This window comes from Zeus faber, assembly GCF_960531495.2.
Source record: "Zeus faber genome assembly, chromosome: 3".
In the NCBI taxonomy this organism is placed as follows: Eukaryota; Metazoa; Chordata; class Actinopteri; order Zeiformes; family Zeidae; genus Zeus; species Zeus faber.
In genome coordinates this window covers 18,493,681-18,517,526 of record NC_137190.1, presented here as the reverse complement: position 1 = coordinate 18,517,526, position 23,846 = coordinate 18,493,681, and the positions used below count along the sequence as shown (strand labels likewise).

Genomic DNA, 23,846 nt, shown 5'->3' with positions numbered 1-23,846 from the left:
CCCCCAGCCAGCCCTGCCTGCCCTTCCTGGTGTTCGCTCGCACTGTGCTCGGCCCTCAAGTCACGGCGCTCCGCAGGAATGGCTCTGTTCAAGTCCAGCAAGGCGATCTACTGCCTGGGGAACATCTCCCCGTCTCTGGGAGTCCTTTCCACCCGCAACAGGTAAGACGGCGTGTCCGGAAATAACGGGGATTTTTTTTTTTTTTTTATCGCCGCCTTATGTGGCTGCTGCTGCTGCTGCTGGGAGCCGTGGTTGTTATGGCTGTGCTAGGTGAGCGCTGCTCCGACCGTCGCCAGACCAGCTTTACCCGGATCCCGGTGCTTTCTGCGGGATGTGGCTGCTAGCCCATGCACTCGGGGCGGGGAGGGGGGGGGGGGTCGAATGACCTCAGGAGGCCGCAATCAAAGAACCTTGGGGGGTGGTGGGTGGGGGGGGCGAAGTCGGTGCGTGACCATTAACCCAAACTAAAAGACGTAGAGTATTGAAAAACAATGTAAACGCGTCGCATGTGGCTCTTTAAACCGCTCTGGCGGCGGTGAGACGCCTAATCTCCCAATCCCACGCGTGTCTAGATTTGACCCAAGCGAGCGTCCGTCCTCGTCGGATCCGTGCCCTCCGATTGGTTTATCGCACTCCCCTCCCGGTCGCTGATTGGCTCGTCGAGAGGCGAGGAGCGGGAGGAGCGGCGGTGTCCTTTCGCTCTTCCGTTAGAGGGCAAAGTCTGTGGGCGTGTGGTGGGGGGGGAAATGGCTCTCTACACATTCTGCGTTAAATCATGTTTACATTGCCAGCGCCTGTTTCGTTTCCTCTCGTCGGGATGAGTTTAATCGGTGGTTCCCCCAGACTACTGGAGGCAGTGGATACAACTCCCTGTTAACTGGCGCTATCAGCTCTCCTATGGCCCTCTGCTGCAGTACACCAAGCTATAAGCACCAGAAAAAAATTAGGATCTGTTTATTTGGCCGCATTCATATACAATACATTTGTCTTGGGGGGGGGGGGGGGTTCATTTTTGCGCAGATAATAGGCATGAAAAGCCTTAACAGCACCGGATAAGTTGTTATCGGTGTAGATGTAGATTAGCTACCTGTGTACAGGATGAATATACGTGCATAGGAAATGTGAAGCCGACGTCACGTTGCTGGAGCGAGACGGCGTATTTTTTTTTGTGGGGGGGGGGGGGGGGGGGGGGTCACTCCCACTGACTGTGAACGTCGGTCTGCATCTTTGAGGGAGTCTTGTTAGGTGCAAAACTGCCGCAGAACATCTTGTAACCATCTTGTGTGAAACCTCGCCCCTTTTTTTCCTCCCTTCCTTTCTCCATTTTTGTATGTTTGGTATATTTTAGCTATTTCTCAATGCAATTGAATGGAAGTGATCCTCAAAAAATGGGGACCAGAGTCCATAGCAACCCACAGCAACCGTCAAACTTCACATTCCCCGTGCAATAATACAGGCATGGATAACAATGCATGAGTAAGTCAAAATTATTACAATATACAACGTTTCTGTCCTTGTCCTGTGATCTTGCTCGTATAAAAACACTTTTATTTATCTTCCAATATCAATCCCCTTATCTAGTGATCATCATTAAATGTGTATTAATATAAATGATGCCCCTTTTGGGCTCTTCTAATATCAAACCTTAACTGCTTATTTGTGATCAGTTTTGTCATAAAACTATAAGGCATGTTTATTCCACCGTAGTAGATCAGTGCATGTACTCTGAATAGTGTTTTTCGGGCTATTGAACCCTGACTGTGTTTGTATTAGCTTGAAAGTTCAAAGGTTCTGTCTGAATATAGTTGGTGCGCACACACACACACACACACACACACACACACATGAGAGAGAGATAAATATAACTTGCATAACAAGTTCAAATGTAGTTTTCTCAACTATATGCAATGGATGGAGTTCTCTAAGTAATCTTGAGTTTTGCAATAGATAAGCTCTTTTGTAATCTGAATACAGTTTTGGAGCAAAAGTATTTCATTAGAAGTAGTTCACACACAACAGTCTAATCTCAGCACTAGATCATAATTGCATAACTGAGAAATGCGTGATCTACTTATTACACACATTTTTAGAGCTTATAGAGCTTATTGTGTGTAATCACCGGGTGTCATGACATTTCACTGCATATATGTATGACTGTATGTATATGTACAGTATGTAACAAATAATCACTTGAATCTTATTGCAGTTTCTTTCATATTTTCAATACACATTTTGCATACTAAAATTAGCTGTCAGTGTGATAATACAATTTACTAAGTATGTTACTCTGCTTTATTGGAGACTTTTGCCCTTTGTAAAGCCTTCACAACTAAGTTTAGCTACAAGCTGCTTCAAAGCAACCTGAGATCCCCTGTGAAAAGCAGTTTGGTCCAGCCCACAACACGCAGTGATCTGCATTCATCAAGAGAAACGCTTGACCCAATTTGATCCAACCAATGAACCTTCAAAGAAAGTATCATGTGACATTTTCAACATTTGTCATCAAAAGTTGCATTATCCTGACTTTATAAATGCACAGTATAAATGCAAACTCTTTCAAACATTTGGTGTATGACCCAACCTCCTGGTGCCTGTAAACCTCCAGTAAATCTGATTACTGTGTTGCAGAAGATGAGCTTTGCTTTCTGCCTGCATGTCGTTGGAGGGAGACTTTTTAATACTCTCTTTACTTGAGCAGTTCTTTATGGAGCTTTAGCTGACTTGTGGTCAGACCATAACCTTCAGGTCACAGAACCCACGGATAAAATCCGTCCATTAATCTTGTCATGTGTCCACTTAGAGACTGTCAAATGGTTTTGTTTTGGCTAAGTGCCGCAAATATATTATATACGATATGTGCAATGTTAAAGCTTTTAAGTTCAAATTAAACTGTCAGAGAGATTCAAGTACATGAAGGCATCCGGTCATAGAAAGTTCAGTATTGCCCCAGTGTCTTGGACATCATGAATGCCAGCATATAGAAGGCCAACTAGTCAGTCTGCCTTTGATTGGAGTATGTGGCTTCCAATTACAACTGCAAATAGATCACAAGATTCAAGATTCCAGCAACAAAAGTGACAAGGCAAACGCTACTGTTTTTGGTTTGTGTAGTTTAAAGAAATTGCAAAAAGATGAACATGTTATGATTACAGTGTATCTTATTCACCTTGCCTTATTTGCAGCATTTTTTGCACAAGAGTGACAAAGCACATTGGTTTCAGCTGTCCCCACCGACCACTCCCATCTGAAAATTGTTTTTTAAATAATGTATTTACTGATAAGTGTGGCATGCATATTAAAGCTAGAGCAGTACTGAATCTCTGTTCACACAAAAATTGTGTCTGCGGTGATAAAGCAGCATGGCTAAGTATGTAGGTTGTCATGCTTCAGGTTTGGTGTTACACGAGTCATGCAAGGCCATAAAAATAAAATTATCTGATCTTGTGACTGTTTAATGCAATCGGAATTTGCCTCTCTTTGTTGATGCCTTCATGTCCATTCTGTGCGGTTTGCCCTTAAAAAACCTTGCACTCCACCCAAATGTTTTTTGTCTTTTAGCTCATGGTGGGGTGGTGTGCAGATGGGCCCCCCCGATCCCATTCTGGGGGTGACTGAGGCCTTCAAGAGAGACAGCAACCCCAAGAAGATGAACCTTGGGGTGGGAGCCTACAGAGATGACCAGGGCAAGCCGTTCGTTCTCAGCTGTGTTCGCAAGGTGCAACCGTGTGAAGACACACACACACACACACACACACACACATCCACTCACGCCCACACACGCTACTCTGATTTGATAATGTAGCCACAACAACACAGTGTCTTATTGTTTCAGGTTCCAATCTGAGACTTTAAATGTAATACTGTAATGTAATTACATTTGTAAGAATATTGAAGTATAATTAGAATGCCACTATGTTTATTAAGTTAGACAGTTTATATTTCCTCCAGGTTAAACCCAGTTTATTGGAGCAATTTGTTCCAATTATTTCATCTCTGAGCATTTAAGCATATGGTTGGATCCAGGGGTCAGAAACACCAGGTTTCTTCATTCATTTTCCTTCCTGTGTACTCCCCATACTTGTAAATGTATTTTTACTTTAAACAAGAGCAACAAACAAAACATATGCCTTGCTTTAGGTAAAGAATTTACTCTCCTTTTTCTTGTACTCTTTCATATCAGGCCGAGGCTGTGATTGCTGATAAGCAGTTGGATAAGGAGTACCTCCCCATTGGTGGTCTTGGGGAATTTAACAAGGCCTGTGCTCAGCTTGCTCTGGGTGCTGATAGTGAGGTCTTGAAGGGTGGCAGGGTAAGCAGTGTGACTACTCCAAAGTCATTTTGAAGCTGTAAAGGATTGAACGGCGAGTCCCAAAGATAATTCTTATCCCTCCTTTTAGAACATTACCATTCAGACCATCTCCGGAACTGGATCACTGCGCATTGGAGCCAATTACCTGGTGAATAGCAGAATCTATCTGCATTAATAGATAATAAATGGTCAGGCTAGCAATCTCAATACCTTCCTTTCACTCCACAGTCTCGTTTCCATGGGGGTCCTCGTGACGTGTACCTGCCCAAGCCTTCCTGGGGAAACCACACTCCCATCTTCAGAGACGCTGGCATGCAGCTCAAGGCGTACAGATACTACGACCCGGCCACCTGTGGCTTTGACTTCAAAGGGGCTCTGGAGGACATCTCTGTAAGGGAGCAGACTGTGATGGCTGAGAGTGTCAGGGGATTAGGCCTTGTTTGCCACAAACTACACTGAGGATGCTTTAAAAATCCTGCTCTTTTCATATTATTCAAGAGGTTTGAGGTAAAGGGGGAAAAAAAACCACTTTTTTTTCCTGTCCCATAGAAAATCCCAGAGAAGAGCGTGATTCTATTGCATGCCTGTGCCCACAACCCCACTGGTGTGGACCCCAGACCTGAGCAATGGAAGGAAATGTCTGACCTTGTTAAGGTGAGAGCTCTTAAAATGTCTATTCACTTCCTAATTGACTGCAAAGGCAATTTTCGACTTTCAAATGCAACCTTAAATAATTGAAAGTTGACAGACCAGTTAATTCCTTACACATTAACATGAGCTCTGTTTTTTTTTTTTTTTTTCCCCTGCCCTAATCCTGCCGTTCCTCCTCCTCCTCCTCCCCAACAAGAAAAGAGACCTGTTGGTGTTCTTCGACATGGCCTACCAGGGCTTCGCCAGCGGCGACATCGATAAAGACGCGTGGGCTGTGCGTTACTTCATTGAACAGGGGCACAATATCCTCCTGTCTCAGTCCTTTGCCAAGAACATGGGTCTATACGGTCAGTCTCAATTCATAACACACTCAGCATTTATTTATAGATGTAGACTATAAAGGAGCTTTGACAACAGCACATACCTAAATGACTAAGAAGTTGAATGGTAAGGTAAAACTAAATAATTGAAAGGGCGGATGGGCATTGGGTGAGATTCATTAAGGGAATGTTTAACAAGAGGTGGATGTATAGTTTAATGTTGTATTTCTACTTAAATTGTAAACGAAGAGAGTTGTAGGTATGAACTAAATTGTAAACTAATTGAGGTTTTTGGATACCTATCAAATAAGTATAATTTGCTATTCTCCTTAGGCCTTCATAGTTCAAGAATACTTTTTACCATCCTGGCACTTTGTGATCACAGCAGCCAGTGAAATATGTCACATATCCATTTTGATTGTGTTTTTTTTTTTTTACTTAAACATATTTTTTTCCTATATAATGAATTGAACAAATAGCTGAACATCTCAAATAAAAAATGACCAAATTCTAAAATGTTAAAGCAAAGTAACTAGGACTTATATTCAATCCTTTCCTCTTGTTAATATCACATTTCTTTTTTTTTTTTTTTTTTTTTTTTTTTAATCTTATCACCTCACTACAGCATAAAGTTCATAACATTGTTAGTTGTCCTGTTGCTGTTTTTTTTTTTACAATAAATGCACAAGTCAAGGATTTTATGAGCCCTTGATAGTTGCTTCAAAATTAATTGAAATATGCAACAATGAATTTGAATTATTATTATTATAGGAGAAGTCGAGAAATTGACAAATCTCTCTCATGGCCACAGGCGAGCGGGTTGGAGGCTTCACAGTGGTGTGCAATGATGCGGAGGAGGCCAAAAGGGTTGAGTCTCAACTGAAGATCCTCATCAGGCCCATTTACTCCAACCCACCAATGAATGGAGCCAGGATTGCATCTACCATTCTGAACACACCAGAGCTCCGTTCACAATGGTATGTGTTCATAAACCCAGTCATACACACCACTATCTCATTAAATGGGTTGCTTCCATCTTAAAAACGTATATTGATAAGGAAGATGGCTTCGGTATTCCATCTATTGTCCTATCTACACCTTTCAAATATGTATGTTCTTTTCAACTCCATCCCTGGTAGGCTGGTCGAGGTCCATGGCATGGCTAATCGCATCATCAAGATGAGACAGCAGCTGGCGGATGGACTGACAAAGGAGGGCTCCACCCACAACTGGCAACACGTCATCGACCAGATTGGCATGTTCTGCTTCACAGGCCTCAAGCCTGACCAGGTACACGGCCGAACCCTTTATTATGAGGCTTTGTCCCAAAAAAAATTCATTCATATATCTTCTACCCCCAAATCCAGATGATTGCTGTTTGAATAAATGAACAACTTCAGGTTTCGCCAATTATTGTTGCATTGACTTGGACCAGTGCACACTAGTTGGAGAAGGGGTTGTAAAGTTCATCATGAGTTGACTCAATAAGGTCATCAAAAGTAATCAGTCCGTCGATAAATAATCAGAGCTAGTTTGGATTTCAAAGCACATCCCTGGAACGCTGCTTGCGACGTATTTTGTTTCCTATTGTGCAAACACTCTGGGCTTCCATTTTTGATATGGTGTTAATGCTTGTAAATTTAATGGTGGAACTTCAGGTTCACATGTGTTGTGTGTGCTGTGATATTTGTTTATTCTGCGGACCGTTCTTATGGTTGCACAGACATTTTATATATTTTCTTTGATTGAATTTCTCTGTAAAGCACCTTGTTTTGCCCTGGTATAAAATGCGCTTTATAAATAAAACTTGACTTGATCAGGGGGCAGAGGCTCAGGAGGCAGTGTGAGTCGTCGAGTAAACAGAAGATTGCTGGTTCGATCCCCGGCTCCTCCCCTCCCCTTCAGCAAGACACTTCACCCCCTAACCGCTCTATGCTTTATGGCAGCCCACTGCTCCTAGATACGTCAGATAGATACATTACTAGGATGGTAAAATGCAGAGAAATGCATTTCATTGCCTCAGTACTTGTACTCTGTGCAATGACAATTAGTTGACTCTAATCCAATAAGCAGGTTTGACCTATAGCAGGTTTATAAGGAGTCAAAGACAATAACATCAAACCTCACAACCAAATCAACATTATCAGTTTAATAATTTGTTTGGGGGGGGGAAGCTGAAGTTGTGTTGTGTTACTATTTTTAATTATTTTATGGAAGCAAATAAGTGCCATATGAATAATTAAAGCCATTGAATTTTAAACTACTTTGAATTCATAACATTGAAATATTTCACCTTTTTAAACAAGGTATCATAATTACTCTGTTTTGAATTAACCTCTTTGAAATTCAAATATGACATTTCAAGTTCTACTATTTTAAAAACTAAATTTCAGATCTTTTTTCAGTGTTTACAAATTCAGTTCCAAAAATTCAAGTTGCAGATATTTGAAAATTATATATAGATTTCGATTGGTCAAATTCAGACCAAACAAAAAATTCAGTGCGAAAAAAAAATTCAATGCCAGCATTTTAGGTGTAACCAGGTATCAGCAATCGAGCCCAAACACAATCAAACCAACTAATGGCCTATCGGGGCGTGGCCTGTCAGCCATGTGTTTCCTGTATTTAACTGTATATTGATGGCTTACAATTGTAGAATTTATAAACCACCTGTCTGGTGCAGATTAGCTCGTAGTCTCAGTCCATGATAGTTCTCTCACTTGTGAGCAATGGGACGGTGTCTCAACCAAATTGTCGAAGTGCTCCCACGTATCGATCTTGATTTGTGTATGTTCATTAATTTTTTTTGTTTATTATTATCCCTCAGGTTGAACGCCTGACAAAGGAGTTCTCCGTTTACATGACCAAGGACGGCAGAATTTCCATGGCAGGAGTCACCTCTGGCAATGTGGGATACCTGGCACAAGGAATCCACGCAGTCACCAAGTAGAGCCTTTCCCTTTGTAGGAAATAATCGAGGTGACAGTGTTGAAGGGGAGCTCAGTGTGTAATTTCCTCTCCCAGATTCCTTCATTCCATATTCAAAAAGGAGAATGATGTTTGTTTAGATGGTCTCAGTGGCTTTCATCTTTATTGTGAGTTTGCTGCCCCTTGCGTTTGGATTGTTATTCAACGGTTAATTTCACGATCGCCCATTTTCTGTACATTGGACAGAGTCCATTTAAGATTGTATAGGATACAATGTCCCTACTGATGAGTTGATCTCTTGAACTACCCGTCTGCTTATTTATTACTATAATCCTCTTTAACTTCAATTATTTGTCAGATGTGAGCCAATTCGTTAAAGCAAAGGACAAGCAACTTGGGGATAGAATTAGTCTGTATATATGTCTGAAATGTGAGGATTGTGTAAAATGAGCGGTAAGATATATGATCTAAGTGTTACATCAGTACTCAAAAGTGGAAAGAAGCTCTGTGTTTTGGATTTCCTTCATGTTGAGGCCATTATGTTGAGGTCTTGGTGCACTTTATAAGAGATAAGGCATTGTTTCACCTTTAGATACTGCTCGAGCATGTTATCAGTGAGCTGTGTTGCAGAAACCAGAAGAAATGCAGACCTTTTTTATTTATCAATCCACTCTGCCTAATCTATGGCTATTCATCTGAACTAATCAGTCATTCAATGAGTCTGTTTCCTTAATCTTGTCACTGTATTTCCTATTCTCAATAGAAAATGCTTATTTTAGATGTTCTATTTTTGCATTTCAATGTAGTGGGTTTCAAGGCAGCAACTTTTCAGTTATCCATCTTAAATGCCTCATTTCCTCTCTCGGCTGTAATGAGTTTAATTGTAGGTGTTTATCAATTATTCCCTGATATCCACAATACGGAGTCTCTCTCCACATCAGAATTGACCCTGGCTTCAAACTATGTACACCACTTGTTTGAAATTTCATAACAAAATCAAAATCTTGTATGTTTCTATCTCGGATGTTTACCATTTGAAGTATATTTGTGGTAAATTGATAAAGGAATAGACATGCTCTCTACCATAATGTAGAGTGGAATAGATAAGAGAAAGCACAGATCATGTGATATAAACTGAATATTCATAAACTGAGCACTCAGCCACCATGTAGAGCATTGTATTGGTGAATAACGGGGCATCCGTCATGCATTGGTGCGTCATCTCTGAACAATAAATGGATTGAAAAAAATGTGTCCAGAACCGCTGATCTGATTCCTTTCAAACGAAAAAAAAAACCCCTTTATTTTATCGTATCTTCACGTACCCAACTGGTGCTTCCATGCACTTGCAGAGATTGAGGCAGGTGACCTCATTTCCAAGGCAATCTAAATCATCTTGATCCATTTATAAAAACAAGGATTAGATAAAAGATGCTTTATTTATCATGGGAGGGAAATAGCTGTTACTGCAGCAAACATCAAAACAATTATGCAACTATAGATACAGTAGATAAGAAATGGATAAAAAAAAAAAAAAAAAAAATTGACAAACCTTTAAAAAAAACAAAATTACAACCCTTTTTGAGTCGCTTGGCATTCTGTGTTTCAACTTCAGATGTTTTTTACCCCGATGCCTTTTAAAAAAAAAAACAAACAAAAAAAAAAACTTGAAATTGCGAATGCGCAGTTGGGGGTTGGGCTGCGTGTCCGTGATGTTGTTTTTCCGTCACTTTATAGTTTCTTTTTGTTTTTGTTTGTTTTTTTTTTAACAAACGCGATCAGTGTGATTTTGGTGATCAGTGGGAGTCAGGAGGTGGGCGGGTCACGTGACGGAGCCGGGTCACGTGCCATGGAGGTCACATGACCGGCTGCTGGTAAAAGCTGTGCGGCGCCGGGTTGTGCCCGTTCACTACGCACTGGGACCCGGGGGGGACACCAGGGCTCCGACCTGGAGGTGTGCGCCGATCCCGAGGGTCACGGAACGACGAATTCAAACCGCAGTCACGGTAAGGAATTAACCGCATACGTCGGCGTAAACAATGGCGAGTTTGGCTGTTTCTGCGGGATGCTGGATAGCCTAGCATAACAATGACACACTGCTTGTGTTGTTTGTTGTCTTCACTGACAAAAGTGTGTGTGTGTGTGTGTGTGTGTGTATGTATGCGTGTGTGCGCCGTGACGGCATGGGACAACAAGGGAATCTTTAAACCAAATCGATGGACTCTGATTGCCTCCTGCTATCCTCTCATAGTATGACCGCTTCCTGGTGACGATGACCGGTCCAAGTACAGAGGCACCATCGGATCATCATGGTTTCCTTTAAATAGGGGTACGGCGTGACGTGACGACGTGAAACAACTGTACGCAATCACTTGCTCTCAGCTCTATCTGGAGTCCACCTCGGTTTCCAACAATGTTAAACAATCATCCCCTCCCACTTAAGTCTGTTAAATGTGAAATCAATTGTCTCTCTTTTTCAGATTGCTCAAGTCTGGACATCGGCCCCACCGGGAAACATTTTTGGAATCCCATTCGCCCGAATATCCCACGACTTCATCACCATTTTAATTTTAATTTTTTTTTTCCCCAGTGTTGACCCACACTGATCGCTCCGCTTTATTTTTTCGACCAGACCCTGTGGGTCAAAGGCAGACTTGTTGTTATTGTTTTTTTGCTTCTCTGAGGAATTACCGGCAAAGTATCCTTCATGGCAATTAACGCTGACATAGAAGACTGGGGTGGGGTCGGGCGTGACGACTCGGGCGAACGGGCGTGGCTGTTGCAAAGCCCCAGCGTGGATTCTGTTCCCCACCTTGAGTCGGACAGGAGGAGGAGCAGAGGGGTGTCATCTCTGGGAGCCGTCTTCATCGTCGTGAACGCCGCGCTGGGAGCGGGACTGCTCAATTTCCCAGCAGCCTTCAATATGGCGGGAGGCGTAACGGCAGGAATGCTTCTTCAAATGGTGAGAAGACACTCCGCTAGCAATTTGTCAGGTCTCTCTCTCTCTCTCTCTCTCTCTCTCTCTCTCTCTCTCTCTCTCTCTCTCTCTCTCTCTCTCTCTCTCTCTCTCTCTCTCTCTCTCTCTCTCTCTCTCTCTCTCTCTCTCTCTCTCTCTCTCTCTCTCTCTCTCTCTCTCTCTCTCTCTCTCCTCTCTCTCTCTCTCTCTCTCTCTCTCTCTCTCTCTCTCTCTCTCTCTCTCTCTCTTCCCCAATGCACGTCACAGGTCTAAAACTGGTGTGACATCTAGAGGTCGACACCAACACTGAGCATGACTTTATCACACCTCCACACAAACGCATGCATTGAGTTATCAGACAGGGTGGTTGTCTGCAGTCTTATGTGCATTTGATAAATGCACATAAATTCCTTTCCAAATGTTCCCAACCAAACACGATGGGGCTAATGGGCGTTATTCTAGTATCCATCGTGAAGGGTGATGTAATGTATGCTGTTTTTTGCTTTGTCTTTTCAGTGCATGTTGATCTTCATTATCAGTGGACTGGTGATCCTGGGCTACTGCTCGCAGGTTGGTGTACCCATCGGGGCTCTCTACTGTCTTCTATCTCTGTGTCCTATGGATTGGCTTTATTTAAACATCTGTTTTCCTGGTAGTGACTCTGTCGTAATATTGACGTTAAATGTGTGCTGTGCCCCCGTGGAATTGGCGTTTCCTAGTCAAATATTATCACAGGCCTCGATTCATTGAAGATTCAGGTCATGGTATAACTTCGGAGGAGGCTTTGATTCGGTAAACCTACATAAGTTTATCCCGATATAAATAAGTGGTTCTAGCTGTAAACCGACATCAACAACAGTTGACGTCAGTTTTGAATGTAACACGAATATAAATATATCTGAAGGTCTTTGCTTTTCTCTTTTCCGTCTTAGAAAACTGAAAATGCCAATTTCAATACTACACTATGAAGAGTATGTACTTAATTTGACTGGTTATACTATTTCCTGAACATCTTGTACCGAACAATTATTTAAAATGGCCCTTTCTATTCACTGTGCTATTACTAGGTCAGCAATGAAGGCACCTATCAGGACGTTGTTTGGGCCTCTTGTGGGAAGGTGGCAGGCGTCTTATGTGAGGTGGCCATTGCTGTCTACACGTTTGGCACTTGTATTGCGTTCCTCATCGTCATCGGAGATCAGTTGGAGCGCAGTGAGTATATTTATTAACACATTCTCTTGGTCTTATTTGATGTGGATCAGTTGGGTTTCTCCAACATAACTGACAAGTTAGTCCTATCCCACTGTCATAGCAATCACAAACTGAATGACTTTTTATTTAAGAACGGTTTTTAATAACTGTTTTCCTCATAAACCTACCTCACTTTTATATAGCTATATAGATAGATCCAGGGTGCATGAGGAGCTAGTCACCGTGAAGGTTAAGAGTGACCACAGGAGCAGCCCTGTGGTCTATAGTTATGTGACTCACTCATGATCTTCGTGTCCTAAAGTGCTGACACTGGGGGAAAAAAAGAAAGAATTTTGCAACGGTCTGGTTCTCAGACGTTGTTCTTTTGTCTGTTCATACAGAGCAGCAGATACGGTGTAACGGTATATTTTTCCATAGCCCAAGCCTGGGCCATGGAAAATATAGCCTGTGTGCTTAAAATGTAGCCTGTGTGTTTATTTGAAATATTCAACCCCAACATTTTGCTGGCCCCTATATCACACACTGGTCTCGTTTTTGATGAGACGTTGGGAGCTAATAAATCTTGACACTGCAGTCTGTCATTTACAAAGTAACTCTGAAGCACGACAAGAGGGAGCTGCATCATTTGTGAGGAACAAGATGGTCATTGTTGTCTTGTTCTAACTTTTTTTTTTTTTTTGTCCCGCAGTAACATCAGCAATATATCATGAAGCAGGCGCCATGCATTGGTACACCGATCGCAAGTTCACCATTGCGGTTACTGCCTTTCTCATTATTCTTCCTCTCTGCATCCCCAAAGAGATTGGGTTCCAGAAATACGCCAGGTATAAAATAAGTGAACGTGAAAGAGACTAATAACGCTTCATAAATACCTGTTTGAGCAAAATGTTTAACTCAAATTATGGCTTGTCTTCTCAAAACTTTTCATTGTTTTTTCTTTCCAGTGCATTTAGTGTCGTGGGGACTTGGTATGTAACTATCGTCGTCATTATCAAGTACTTCTGGCCTGACGCTGAGGTGACGCCGGGCTACATCCCGACAAGGTAGGTCTCAATGATTTCATGGCTGAATACAAGCGAGATCATAGCGCGCATTCTAACTCTTGTAAATGTAGTGTTGATGTCATGTCCTTGACAAAATTTCAGCTTATTCTGAACTCATTGAAACTCATTGAGATGGAATTTTCAGCACCATAACCACCGTGCTCTGCTTGACCGTGTGTGTTTCAGTGCATCTTCATGGACGGCCGTGTTCAACGCTATGCCGACGATATGCTTCGGTTTCCAGGTGCTTTCTTCTTCTATGTCTTTTGACACCAGTTTTAGCGACCTGTTGTCATTACTGTTAATTTATTCTTTCTCTATTTTCCTCGCAGTGCCATGTCAGCAGTGTGCCGGTGTTCAACAGCATGACCAAAAAAGAGATGAAGCCATGGATGTTTGTGGTCACTGTTGGGATGATCATCTGTCTCTTTGTGTACACAGGCACAGGTATGTGTTTAATTTTCTATATAAGCCCATGAACCTGTCGTAGAAAGAGAGTAACAGGGCTTGACAAACACGGTTCCCCTCGGCAACCCGATTGAGTCAGTTGGCAACAATTTTGTGGCCTCTGGTTGCCCCCTTTGGCAACCACTTTTTAACATAAAAAAAATAAAAATAAATAGGGACAGCAAAACGTGCACCCCAAAATAAATGCGTCAACATATAGCCATTGCAATACAATAACCAGTTCTTATCTTTGAAGACAGACGGCATTAATAATGAGCATGGCTCAGACCTCATCTGGTGGACAGCTGCTTTTAAATGGAAAGATGCAAACGTGGAATTTACCAATGAGGGGACAAACAGGACTGAGATTCTTATCGTCTGTTTGGTGAGCATATGCTGTACATGTAGGAGTAGAGAGACACTGGCTAAGTGTGATTCAAGATATTTATTTGTCACATACATATACATACTTCCATACATATATGCAGTGAAATGTAATGCAACGCACCCGGTGATAATAAAAATATATAGAATAAAATACAATAAAAAATAAATTGAAATAAAATGGAATAGGTTGAAGGAATATGCCTATGTATATACAGATATGTGCATTTAAAGTGGCATGTGAATTAAAGTGGCATGTGAATGACCAGGCCATGTTCGTGTTATCACAGCTCTTGTTTGTCTTGTCTTGTGTTTCTTCCCCTTGGAAGATTCAAATTCTGTGACGTATCAGGTAAAACCCAAACCACAAAGTACTTTGTGCAGTTACCGTAATAAATCTTTCATACATTATTTTATGTCACATGGTCATTATTAAGCTGACTTATTACTGTGTAGTATCTTAATTACTCCAAATATTAAGGTGACCAACAATGGCAACCATATTTTCAGTTTCAGCAAGCAAAAGCTGATGCCAGCAAACACTTTTTTAAAGTTAGTGTTGAGCCCTGCAGTACATTTGATATTTGTGGCATCAGCATACGACGACTTGCAAGTTAAAAAAAAAAGACAGGCAAGCGTGTGTGGAAACTAAACCTATTTTCTTCCACACACTGGTTCCTGGAGCAAGAACATGCTGGACCTGGGAGGTGGCGTGACAGAGGTGTAGCGAGGAGGGCGACATTCCATTTACTTCAGTATGTCGCAGCACTCCTTCTGAGACTGAATTGTGCACAGTGCAGCATTCGAAGTGTAATGCTCAGTTGCAGGTCGACAGGCTGTCATTTGATTGGCTGCCACAGTACAGTAATCACTGCTTTTCCTCTCTCCCAGGCGTCTGTGGCTTCCTGTCGTTTGGCTCGGACGTTGATCAAGACGTGTTGATGTCATACCCTGCCAACGACATCGCTGTGGCCATAGCGAGAGCGTTCATCATCATCTGTGTTATCACCTCTTATCCCATTTTACACTTCTGTGGAAGGTAAGCCAAAGAATTATTTAATTTACAAAGCAAAGGGGGAAAGGAATAATAAGATGTAACACAACGCAGTGTATTGTACCAGTTGTGTTGTTAATCGGCATTCAGCCGAGCTGCTTTAGTAGACTGGCCTAGATTTTATGGAGCAACTTCATGAAGGAGAGGTTATAAAGATGTTTACTGGGCTCTATGGCAGTGACCTTGCACTCATATGCTGTAATAAATGAGTAGCGTAGGGAAGCGGAGAGAGAATTTACTGTAATGAAGGGACTGACGTGTCTTTACTTGTACCCTTTAGTCGCTTAGTGCGCAGGTTGTTCCCAGAGCCTCCAGGACTCTTGCTCAAGTTGCAAGAGCCAATTTGAGGATAGGTATTCATCTCATCTAAATCATCTAAATGGATGATTCGTTGATGGTTAGGATAAGCATTCACTTTTGATATTACACCAATTACACCAAAAGGTCCATGTGCAATAAATATTTTTCGGTATCTATGTTGACGGTGGAACAGATTTGTTTGTTTATTAAAAAAAAAAAAAAAAAAAAAAATTGTGTTTTCGCATCTTAAGATTGGAAAAGGAAGAATGGTGAAACAATTGCAAAAAAACAAAAGCTGATGTGCGAAAGGCTATTGCAGCCGCTCCTATGGGATCAAGATACCGTGACATTGTTCTCCTTCATCTTCCCAGTGTAGTTGTTGCAGTATTTTCCTCACAGTCCCTTGCGGTTATGGTCTTTTTAGGGCGGTCATCGAGGGACTTTGGCTGCGTTTCCGGGGTGAGCAGGTGGAGGTGTGTGTGCGGCGCGAGCAGAGGCGCAGGATCCTGCAGACGCTGGTGTGGTTCCTGTGCACCCTCCTCCTCGCCCTCTTCATCCCAGATATCGGGCGGGTCATCTCGCTTATTGGAGGACTCGCCGCCTGTTTCATCTTCATCTTCCCAGGTATAATTATCGCCACCATTAAAGGGGACCTATTATGCTGCTTTTAAATAAGTTAATACAAGTCTCTGGGGTGTCCAAAACATGATTTTAGAGTTTTTGCTGAAATAAATATCTTTCAGATCATTCTACCCATTCTTAAATGCCTCTAAACCATCTTGTTCCAGGACGCTCTGTTTAGCGGGTGGCGCCACCCTCCTGAGGCCCCTAGTTCTGTGAGCCAATGGTGTTTGAGCTTCACTTCCGGGTGCAGGAATGAGTCCTGAAACCTGGAAATGAGTTAATATTTTTGCACTTCCGGTTCCCTCGTCTCAAAGTCAATGGGCTTTTTTTAATGGGTTTTAAGTTACATGCCTAAAATAAGGTCTGTGGTTGACACAACCTTCAGCGATTTTGAAGTTTTGCACTACGACATAAAATATGTCAGGAAATACCCCACTGGTGAGGTTTGAAGCCTTTGAGTATCTTAAAAATCTTTCTTTGTGAGATCTTTGTGAAGATTATCTTGCTGACAAATGCGTAAGTATCATAAACATTTGTTTGCCACAGAGATTATTTTATGCAGTGATCCAATGGAAAAATCCCATTGGCTTTTTGCCGAGGGAACCAGGATGTTTCTAACTTCCGGGTTGGCCTACAAGAATACGTCATCCCTGCAGCGCTCTATTCAGTCTGTAAACTTTCACCAATTTCACCTGATCAGTCGACTAAAATCTGTTTCTGAACAAATTTGGGTCGGGAAACAAGCAATCCAGTTTCTGAATCTTCACTCATATTGGATCTACAAGGCCTCATTTATAAAGATTGTTCCGACTTTCGTTGCCCGGGTCCAAGCTTGTGGGAGACGTCGCACGCAGGGATTTTATTTTTTTTTATTTTATTTTTGTTATTGGTTTTGTTTGGAGAAATGGACAGCTGATCGCTACAGTCTTATCTACCGCATTTCTATTTTTTTTTTATTTTTTTTTTTAAAGAAACACACAGAAGTTTATTCATGGACAGTTGGTATTAATTCCTCTTTCTTTTAAAAGATCGGTGCTGCTCTGTAAGCCAATAGACAGCTCACAAGAAACTGACTAGGATGTATTATTTCACAGTTTGTGTGTTAGTAGGCCCATCAGACTCAAATGTATGTTGACAAGCACTGCAAAAGTCAATTTTTGCATAATGAGTCCCCTGTAAGACACTGTCTTCAATGAGCAGAGTGATGGTATGATGCTGATGCCTCGTCTCATCCGCAGGTCTCTGTTTAATTCAAGCGAAACTTTCGGAGACGGACAGCAGGTCGGCCAGGTAAAAACAACTTAGTTGTGAGGTTCTTTGCTTTTGCCATAATATCTTGTTTCATATCTCATGATCTTACCTTTTTATGAATTTATTTCTTTATTTATGCAATCCCCCAACACAGCTGGCATGCGTTTGTGGCGTACGGTGTCGTGATGATTACCATCGGGGCGTTCATCTTTGGCCTGACGACTTCAAATTCAATCTATCAAGATATCACCAGCTAAACAGACAAGACTTTATTTTTTTCTTTTATTATTATTTTTGTCTGAAAAGCAAGCAGCATCTTGACTCTTGGGATGAGCAGATACCGAGGAGTATTGCAAGACAATTTTTTATTTTTTCAACTCAAGACTCTACTGCATGTCACTTGCTCCGTCCCCGCTGAGTCACTGGTTCAGCGTTGGAATTTAACCGACTCTCATGCCCTCTGTAAATACACACTAAGCCTTTTTTTATTTTTAAGTTTCAGGGATTTTAGATTTCCCTTTGTTTACAACCTCTGCAGGACAATGTGGTTTTTATTTTTTCCCTTTCTGCATGTATTTCTCATGGGAAAAGAATGCACGTGCATCCCCTTGTCGGCACCATCCTCTTTTAAAAAGAGACAATCAGATGAGGTTGACATGAATCTTGATGCGGACAACTTGGTTATAAGGTACTTTTTACACCATGGAACAAGTAGAGGTACTGGTTCCAAGCTTCCGGGCACTTTTTGTTGGAAGTTTTCTCGTTGTCAAGTCTGCAGGACAGCTTAGAAGAGCAAGTGGTGCTAACTGGATTCGCTGAACAGAGATGACAAAGGTTTATAATCCATTGTGTAACTTTTCAAAATTGATCTATAAAGGGAGGATATTTTATTTTTTAAAGGGGGAGGGGGGGTAATCAAACACAATGGTCAAGTATTTGATGGGACTAGCTGGAAAATTGGGAAATGCTGCCTTAGATACTAATTGTGAAAGTATGACTGATCTGACATGGTGGAATGTATATGATTCACGCCTCCTGTTTTTAATCTGTCTACAAACATTTTTAGGGTAACATTTGCTTACAGCCTGAATGTAGCCTAGGCTAACAAAGTGATTAAAAAAAAAAAAGAATTGTCAATTGTTTGTCATTCAAGTGCATTTAAATGGAATTTGGATGGTAATTTGACTGTTAAACAAAATTGGTTTAAGCCCCAAAACAAACACTTTGAACTCGAATTTTCAGTTGATGGATGAAATAAATGGGGTTAACTGACCACATTGGAGGGTCCCTGAATTCCTCAATTTTGGGTTTAACAGGTGCAAGGTTTTATTTGAGTTAAGTAACTGTCTTGCAAGCAATTCAATAAAATTAAGTACAACTAATTTCTGAATAATTTAAGTCAGATTTCCCTGGCAATCTTTAAGTACTAAATAAAAATTGATGTGTTACAACCTCAAATTGCATCAATTTGATATAAGAAAAGACAACTTTCAAACTGTTCCATGAAATTTGCACTTAAGGAAAAAAAAAAAGTCAATTGCTGAATATTTATCAATTTAGCATACTTTCATTGGACAGCTTCACTCAAGTTCTTTTCAGACTGGCAGTAAAGTAATTTGCAGTTGTGAAATTTCATGGCTACCTAACGGTCACAATTTAGCCACATTTAAAGAGTAATTTCACACTGGTTTTACAGTCTTGTACCACAATTGGAGGGCATGTAACTAAACTCCAAAAGGTTTGGGAGTGAGTGGCTTCAGTCCTGCAGGGCAGTTGTTTCATGGGACTAGGGTTGGATATTGGTACACAATACCCCAAGTGTATCACCAAAACTTCACTGAACAGCGAAATGTTTTCCCCTTTCTGTAATCATCCTGGACTGGCTGTTTAAAGTAACACTGCCAAAATATTTCCATTTCAAAATGGTGACATTTAACTGAATGCTGCTACTCAGGTGTAGCAGGGAAAAAAAAAAAAACTTTCAAATTAAGTGTGTTGGTTTTTGATACCCAGCCCTACATGAGACCTTTAATATTTGACAGCCACTCAAAGTACTTGAGTGAGTCAGCGTCCCCCCCTGCACACGTTGTACTAATTTCAACCAGCAGATGGCATTGAGCCACCCTTACCAACAACGTTGATACACTATACACTGAAGTGTTACGACCACAATTGAGCAGAATACTGCACAGTACTTTAGACATAATTGTGAAATAAAGAAATTGATACAATCAAATTTTTTTTTTTTAGTGAAAATATGTACAATACAGGGTGAAGTTTAGCCAAGACACATTCCAAGCTGTTGTAATGCCCTGTCCTCAGTGACTAAAACTTGATTGGAAAACCATTTGCTGAAACTCAACACTATTTACTACTACTACTACTACTACAAAAAAAAATTTCAAATAGTCTTTTCCTCCATTATCATCGAGGAGTGACTACAACGGAGTGCAGATGAGGCAAAGCTGTTTCGGCCTTATGTTCAATAGGTGCCATTTGTTAAGAAGGACTGGAACATGTGGAAGGCTGGACCAGGAGCCCACTGTGGAACCATGTGTCCTGCACCCTGAAACACAGAGAGCTTTTAAAATCTGGGCCATTAAACTGGTACAGCTATTGTGAAAGTCATTTAATTGATTTTGCAGAATAAATCTGAAATAGTGATTAGACAAAATATGCAAATTCATAATTTCCATATTAGCCTTTTATATCCAGAATAGACAAAGCAAACCTTAAAAGGACAATCATGATTTTGTGTAATAAAAGCCACGATCGTGGATTTTACCTTGATGGTGATGAAGGTGATGTTACCAAATTGTTGGTAGAAGCCAGCGATCTGGAGCTCATGCTTCCAGTATTGGTATTTGGTGGTGGCCTTAAAGCAAAAGAGCAAATTCATGTCAATGCTAAAGGCCACATATAGCTCTGATGTCAGAAGAAATCAAACTACCTGAAAGCCAAGGCCTTCCACAAACCACTGGTCTCCCAGGAAGTTACAGGCCATGTCTGTGTCACCATTGTAGACCAACGCACGGACGCCCAAGTACAGCAACTTTAGATAAACTTCTTTCATCGTCGGGTAGAGGGTGGAATATTGCTCCCCAACAGCGTCACTGGAATGAAGAGGGGTAAATGTTAACATTGAGGCTAGCTAAACAACTATAGTTATAATAAAAAAACCTTGCTAGACTATCCTACTTAAATAACAGTTTACCCCTATTCCTGAACCCTTAGTTTAAAAATCACATCACTTACATGAAGATGTGCCATATGATACCCACAATGTCTGGTCTATGATGTGTAATTTACCTGCAGAGGTCCCACGGCGGCAGAATGTCTGGAATGTGCAGAGCCTTCCTCACATCACCTCTGTTCAGCCAGTTTATCTGAGCCGTGCTGTTGATGCACGGCGGGACGTCGCCCAGAGACGCCGTAGCAGCTGAGAACTGCAGGAAGATCCACTGTCAGACCCACCGTGCTCCGCCAATACATGAGAAAATTGGAACGGTTAGGTTCGAGAGCAAGAGTCTCTTTGAATAAAGGATATTACCTCTGTGCTCGCCCAGTATTCCCTGTACCCCCTGAAAAGATTCTGCATGCTCCGCTCGTAGCCTCTGTGGGATTTGGCGCCGCCCACGCAAGCCAAGTAGAGTGCATACTCATTGAGTCCAGTCTCGTAAATAATACGAAACGCTATATTCACCTGAGGAAATAAGTAATAGAAAAAGACAAATAAAGGACGACTCCAAGCCGTATGGAACAGTGAGACTGCAGGGGAGCAAAAAGGTGCTTGTGGAGAATACCGATGTCCTGCAGCCGTCCACGCTGGAGTTATAGAAGTTGCAGCCAGTGTTGTCACAGCAGTTTGTGTTCAGGTCGTGCCATAAACTGCAAATTAAACATTACAAGGGAAGATGCAACACTCTTATTGTACATTTCCAAAAATTATATATGTACTACAAAACACAATATTGGTATTCACCTTTAGAGTGTGGGCTACAAAAGAACATTTTATTGGTGGCAAACACAAGACTAAAGACCTTGACGGCAGGAATGCACCGTCATCTTAGCAATAAGTTGCACATTTAATGAGCGTACAACTACCAACGTACTGGACAGGCCCCAACATTCACTACCACCAAGTTCCAAGATCAAGAGTTCTACAGCACCTGGGGTTTCAGATTGTACTCTAGAGATTTATTTAAAAATTACATTTTACTGTAGAGAATACTGTTTGGATGTAAAGTTACCTGTCTCCGAAAAGTCCATGATAATAACCAAAGTAGATGAGTGACTGGTCATTCAGAGCAAAGCTGGTAATTCCATTTCCAACAGCAAAGCCCTAGAAACCAGACACATGCAATGTAAAATATGTGACTGAGTCATCTGCTTGAAGGTGAGCAAGCGCAGACGTACGAGTCGTAACTTTTCTACATCAGTGCCTCTTCTGCAAGTGATAGCACTTCCATTACGAAAGCAAAGTTCTCAATGCTGCTACTTCTAGTTAAGAGTTTCCTGGTAAGCACAGTCTAAGCAGCTAAAGCTAAACTGATAGACACAAGTTGAAAAAATTAAAATAAATGATCCCACCTTGAGGTTGATAGGCGCACTTCCCGTCGCCACGCGCAGACCGAGCGTCGGGGCATAGATTCCACCGTAGCTCTCGCCGAAGATAAAGAACTCGTTCCGGGTGAAGTTTGGAAACTTGACAAAGAAGCTCTGCAGCGCTAGGTAGTTGTCGTCGGCAACCTGAGACCGGGAACGAGGAAACGGGACACCGCCGACGTCAGTCATGTAGGCTTCAATGTCTTCTCACGCTTCAAATAAAAAAATAAATCACGTTACACCACGTCGCCACAGCAGCGGTTCACGCTCACCTGGTCATCGTCCGTCTTGTACTTCTGATCGTCAGAGAAAGAGTAACCCACTCCTGCGGGAGCCTCCAGATACAGGATGTTGGCGATCTTATTCCAGCTGAATTTATTTTCATAAAGTGTGGCCCCGTCATCGTTCACCTGGGGGGGGGGGGGGGGGGCGTCAATTCAACTTCACCATTTTCATACAGTTTGCAGATACATCCAACACAACTGCTCACATGAAAGGGGCCGTTCTCAGACAGGAATCCATCCAGCGAGCTGCAGCCGGGGCCCCCGTTCAGCCACAGAACCAGAGGGTCCCGGAGCGGGTCCCTCTGTGAGGTGACAAACCTGCGGATTGGTGGGAGAATGACAGGTTTCATATGTTAACATTCTGGGGCGGGGGGCCTCAAACTACAGGCCCAGGGGCCACATCTGGCCCCGTGTGACAATTTAACAGGGCCCACAACAAGTTTTTTTTATTTATATATATATATATATATATATATATATATATATATATATATATATATATATATATATATATATATATATAGCTAAATCTGGCCCACAAAGTAACTTTTAAAATCAATGTTTAACTGACCCATGCAATTTCACTGCATTACATTTTCAGATTATGAAATAACAAAAAGTTCGTTCCAATTAGCTTTTCCTTGAGCGGCCCATTGTGGTCCCACTTGTTATAACAAATCATTGAAATGAGCCAGAACAGTATTATTATATCACATGCATACCGGATATGATCAGTAGCCATTATAACCGCGTTTGAATCATATTCTTGGCTTAGTGTAAAAACATCAACAAACTCAGACCCCTTGTTTACACCGGGATCAACGCACCAGTAATGGAGGAACTTCCCGGGACTGGCCTTCAGATACCCCGACCACTGGCGGTAGTTGGGCTTGAAGAACATGCCCGGCAGCTCGGCCACCTCATCCGGAGCGTACTGGGCCAGGCAGCCGAGGCACGATAGGGAGAGCACGAACGGCAGCAGGTGGGACGACATCTCGGGTCGGAGCACGACGCCTCACCGCCGACGCGGAGCTATTTCCTGCTGCACCAGCAGGAGCTACGGCGCCATGACGCCTCCGCGGGTCATATGACTTAGCCGCAATCACACCACGTGACCGGCTCACACCTGTTTTTAATTAGGCATCTCGATTCCTTTAAATTAAATTAAATTAAATTAAATTAAATTAAATTAAATTAAATTCAATTCAATTCAATCCAATCCAATCCAATCCAATTCAATCCAAATCAAAAAGTGATCAATATGACCCCCAGTTAAAACATATGTCTGTACAGGCTGCAGTTGAAATGTAATAGAAATAGCATAATATATAGAATTTCAATTTTCATTGCGTTTTAAACATTTTAAACACGCACAGACACACCCTAAAAAAAAAACAAAAAAAAAAAAAACAACGAAACCTCAATTTAGGAAAAGAAAATATAATTGCTGTTCGAACTTCCAGTGACGACTGTTGTCG

The 23,846-nt window shown here is 41.8% G+C and overlaps 3 protein-coding genes across 5 annotated transcripts; 2 read left to right on the top strand and 1 right to left on the bottom strand.

The window, feature by feature from the left end:
- On the top strand, nt 1-9,462 carry got2b (glutamic-oxaloacetic transaminase 2b, mitochondrial). The gene is made up of 10 exons (XM_079997845.1): nt 1-161; nt 3,559-3,715; nt 4,181-4,309; nt 4,398-4,457; nt 4,538-4,699; nt 4,859-4,963; nt 5,157-5,307; nt 6,092-6,257; nt 6,420-6,570; nt 8,108-9,462. The coding sequence occupies exons 1-10, from the start codon at nt 79-81 to the stop codon at nt 8,228-8,230; spliced, it is 1,287 nt and encodes a 428-aa protein (XP_079853971.1). The 5' UTR covers nt 1-78; the 3' UTR covers nt 8,231-9,462.
- Nucleotides 9,463-10,179: 717 nt separating this feature from the next.
- Nucleotides 10,180-18,883, top strand: slc38a7 (solute carrier family 38 member 7). Of its 3 annotated transcripts, none has more exons than XM_079998266.1 (12): nt 10,180-10,214; nt 10,689-11,170; nt 11,681-11,734; nt 12,232-12,376; nt 13,065-13,200; nt 13,321-13,419; nt 13,606-13,663; nt 13,752-13,866; nt 15,142-15,289; nt 16,029-16,228; nt 17,467-17,518; nt 17,634-18,883. In XM_079998266.1, the coding sequence occupies exons 2-12, from the start codon at nt 10,916-10,918 to the stop codon at nt 17,734-17,736; spliced, it is 1,365 nt and encodes a 454-aa protein (XP_079854392.1). In that variant the 5' UTR covers nt 10,180-10,214; nt 10,689-10,915; the 3' UTR covers nt 17,737-18,883. The 3 variants fall into 3 exon arrangements, with proteins under 3 accessions (XP_079854392.1, XP_079854390.1, XP_079854391.1); XM_079998264.1 differs by lacking the exon at nt 10,180-10,214 and adding an exon at nt 10,459-10,568; XM_079998265.1 differs by lacking the exon at nt 10,180-10,214 and adding an exon at nt 10,509-10,537.
- Nucleotides 18,884-19,705: 822 nt separating this feature from the next.
- On the bottom strand, nt 19,706-23,437 carry LOC307228619 (lysosomal protective protein). The gene is made up of 11 exons (XM_079998337.1): nt 23,196-23,437; nt 22,575-22,686; nt 22,357-22,494; nt 22,070-22,228; nt 21,730-21,821; nt 21,283-21,367; nt 21,030-21,182; nt 20,789-20,925; nt 20,430-20,592; nt 20,265-20,354; nt 19,706-20,045 (listed from the first exon to the last, which is right to left on the bottom strand). Exons 1-11 carry the CDS (start codon nt 23,360-23,362, stop codon nt 19,962-19,964), a joined length of 1,380 nt encoding a protein of 459 aa, XP_079854463.1. The 5' UTR covers nt 23,363-23,437; the 3' UTR covers nt 19,706-19,961.
- Nucleotides 23,438-23,846: the final 409 nt, after the last annotated feature.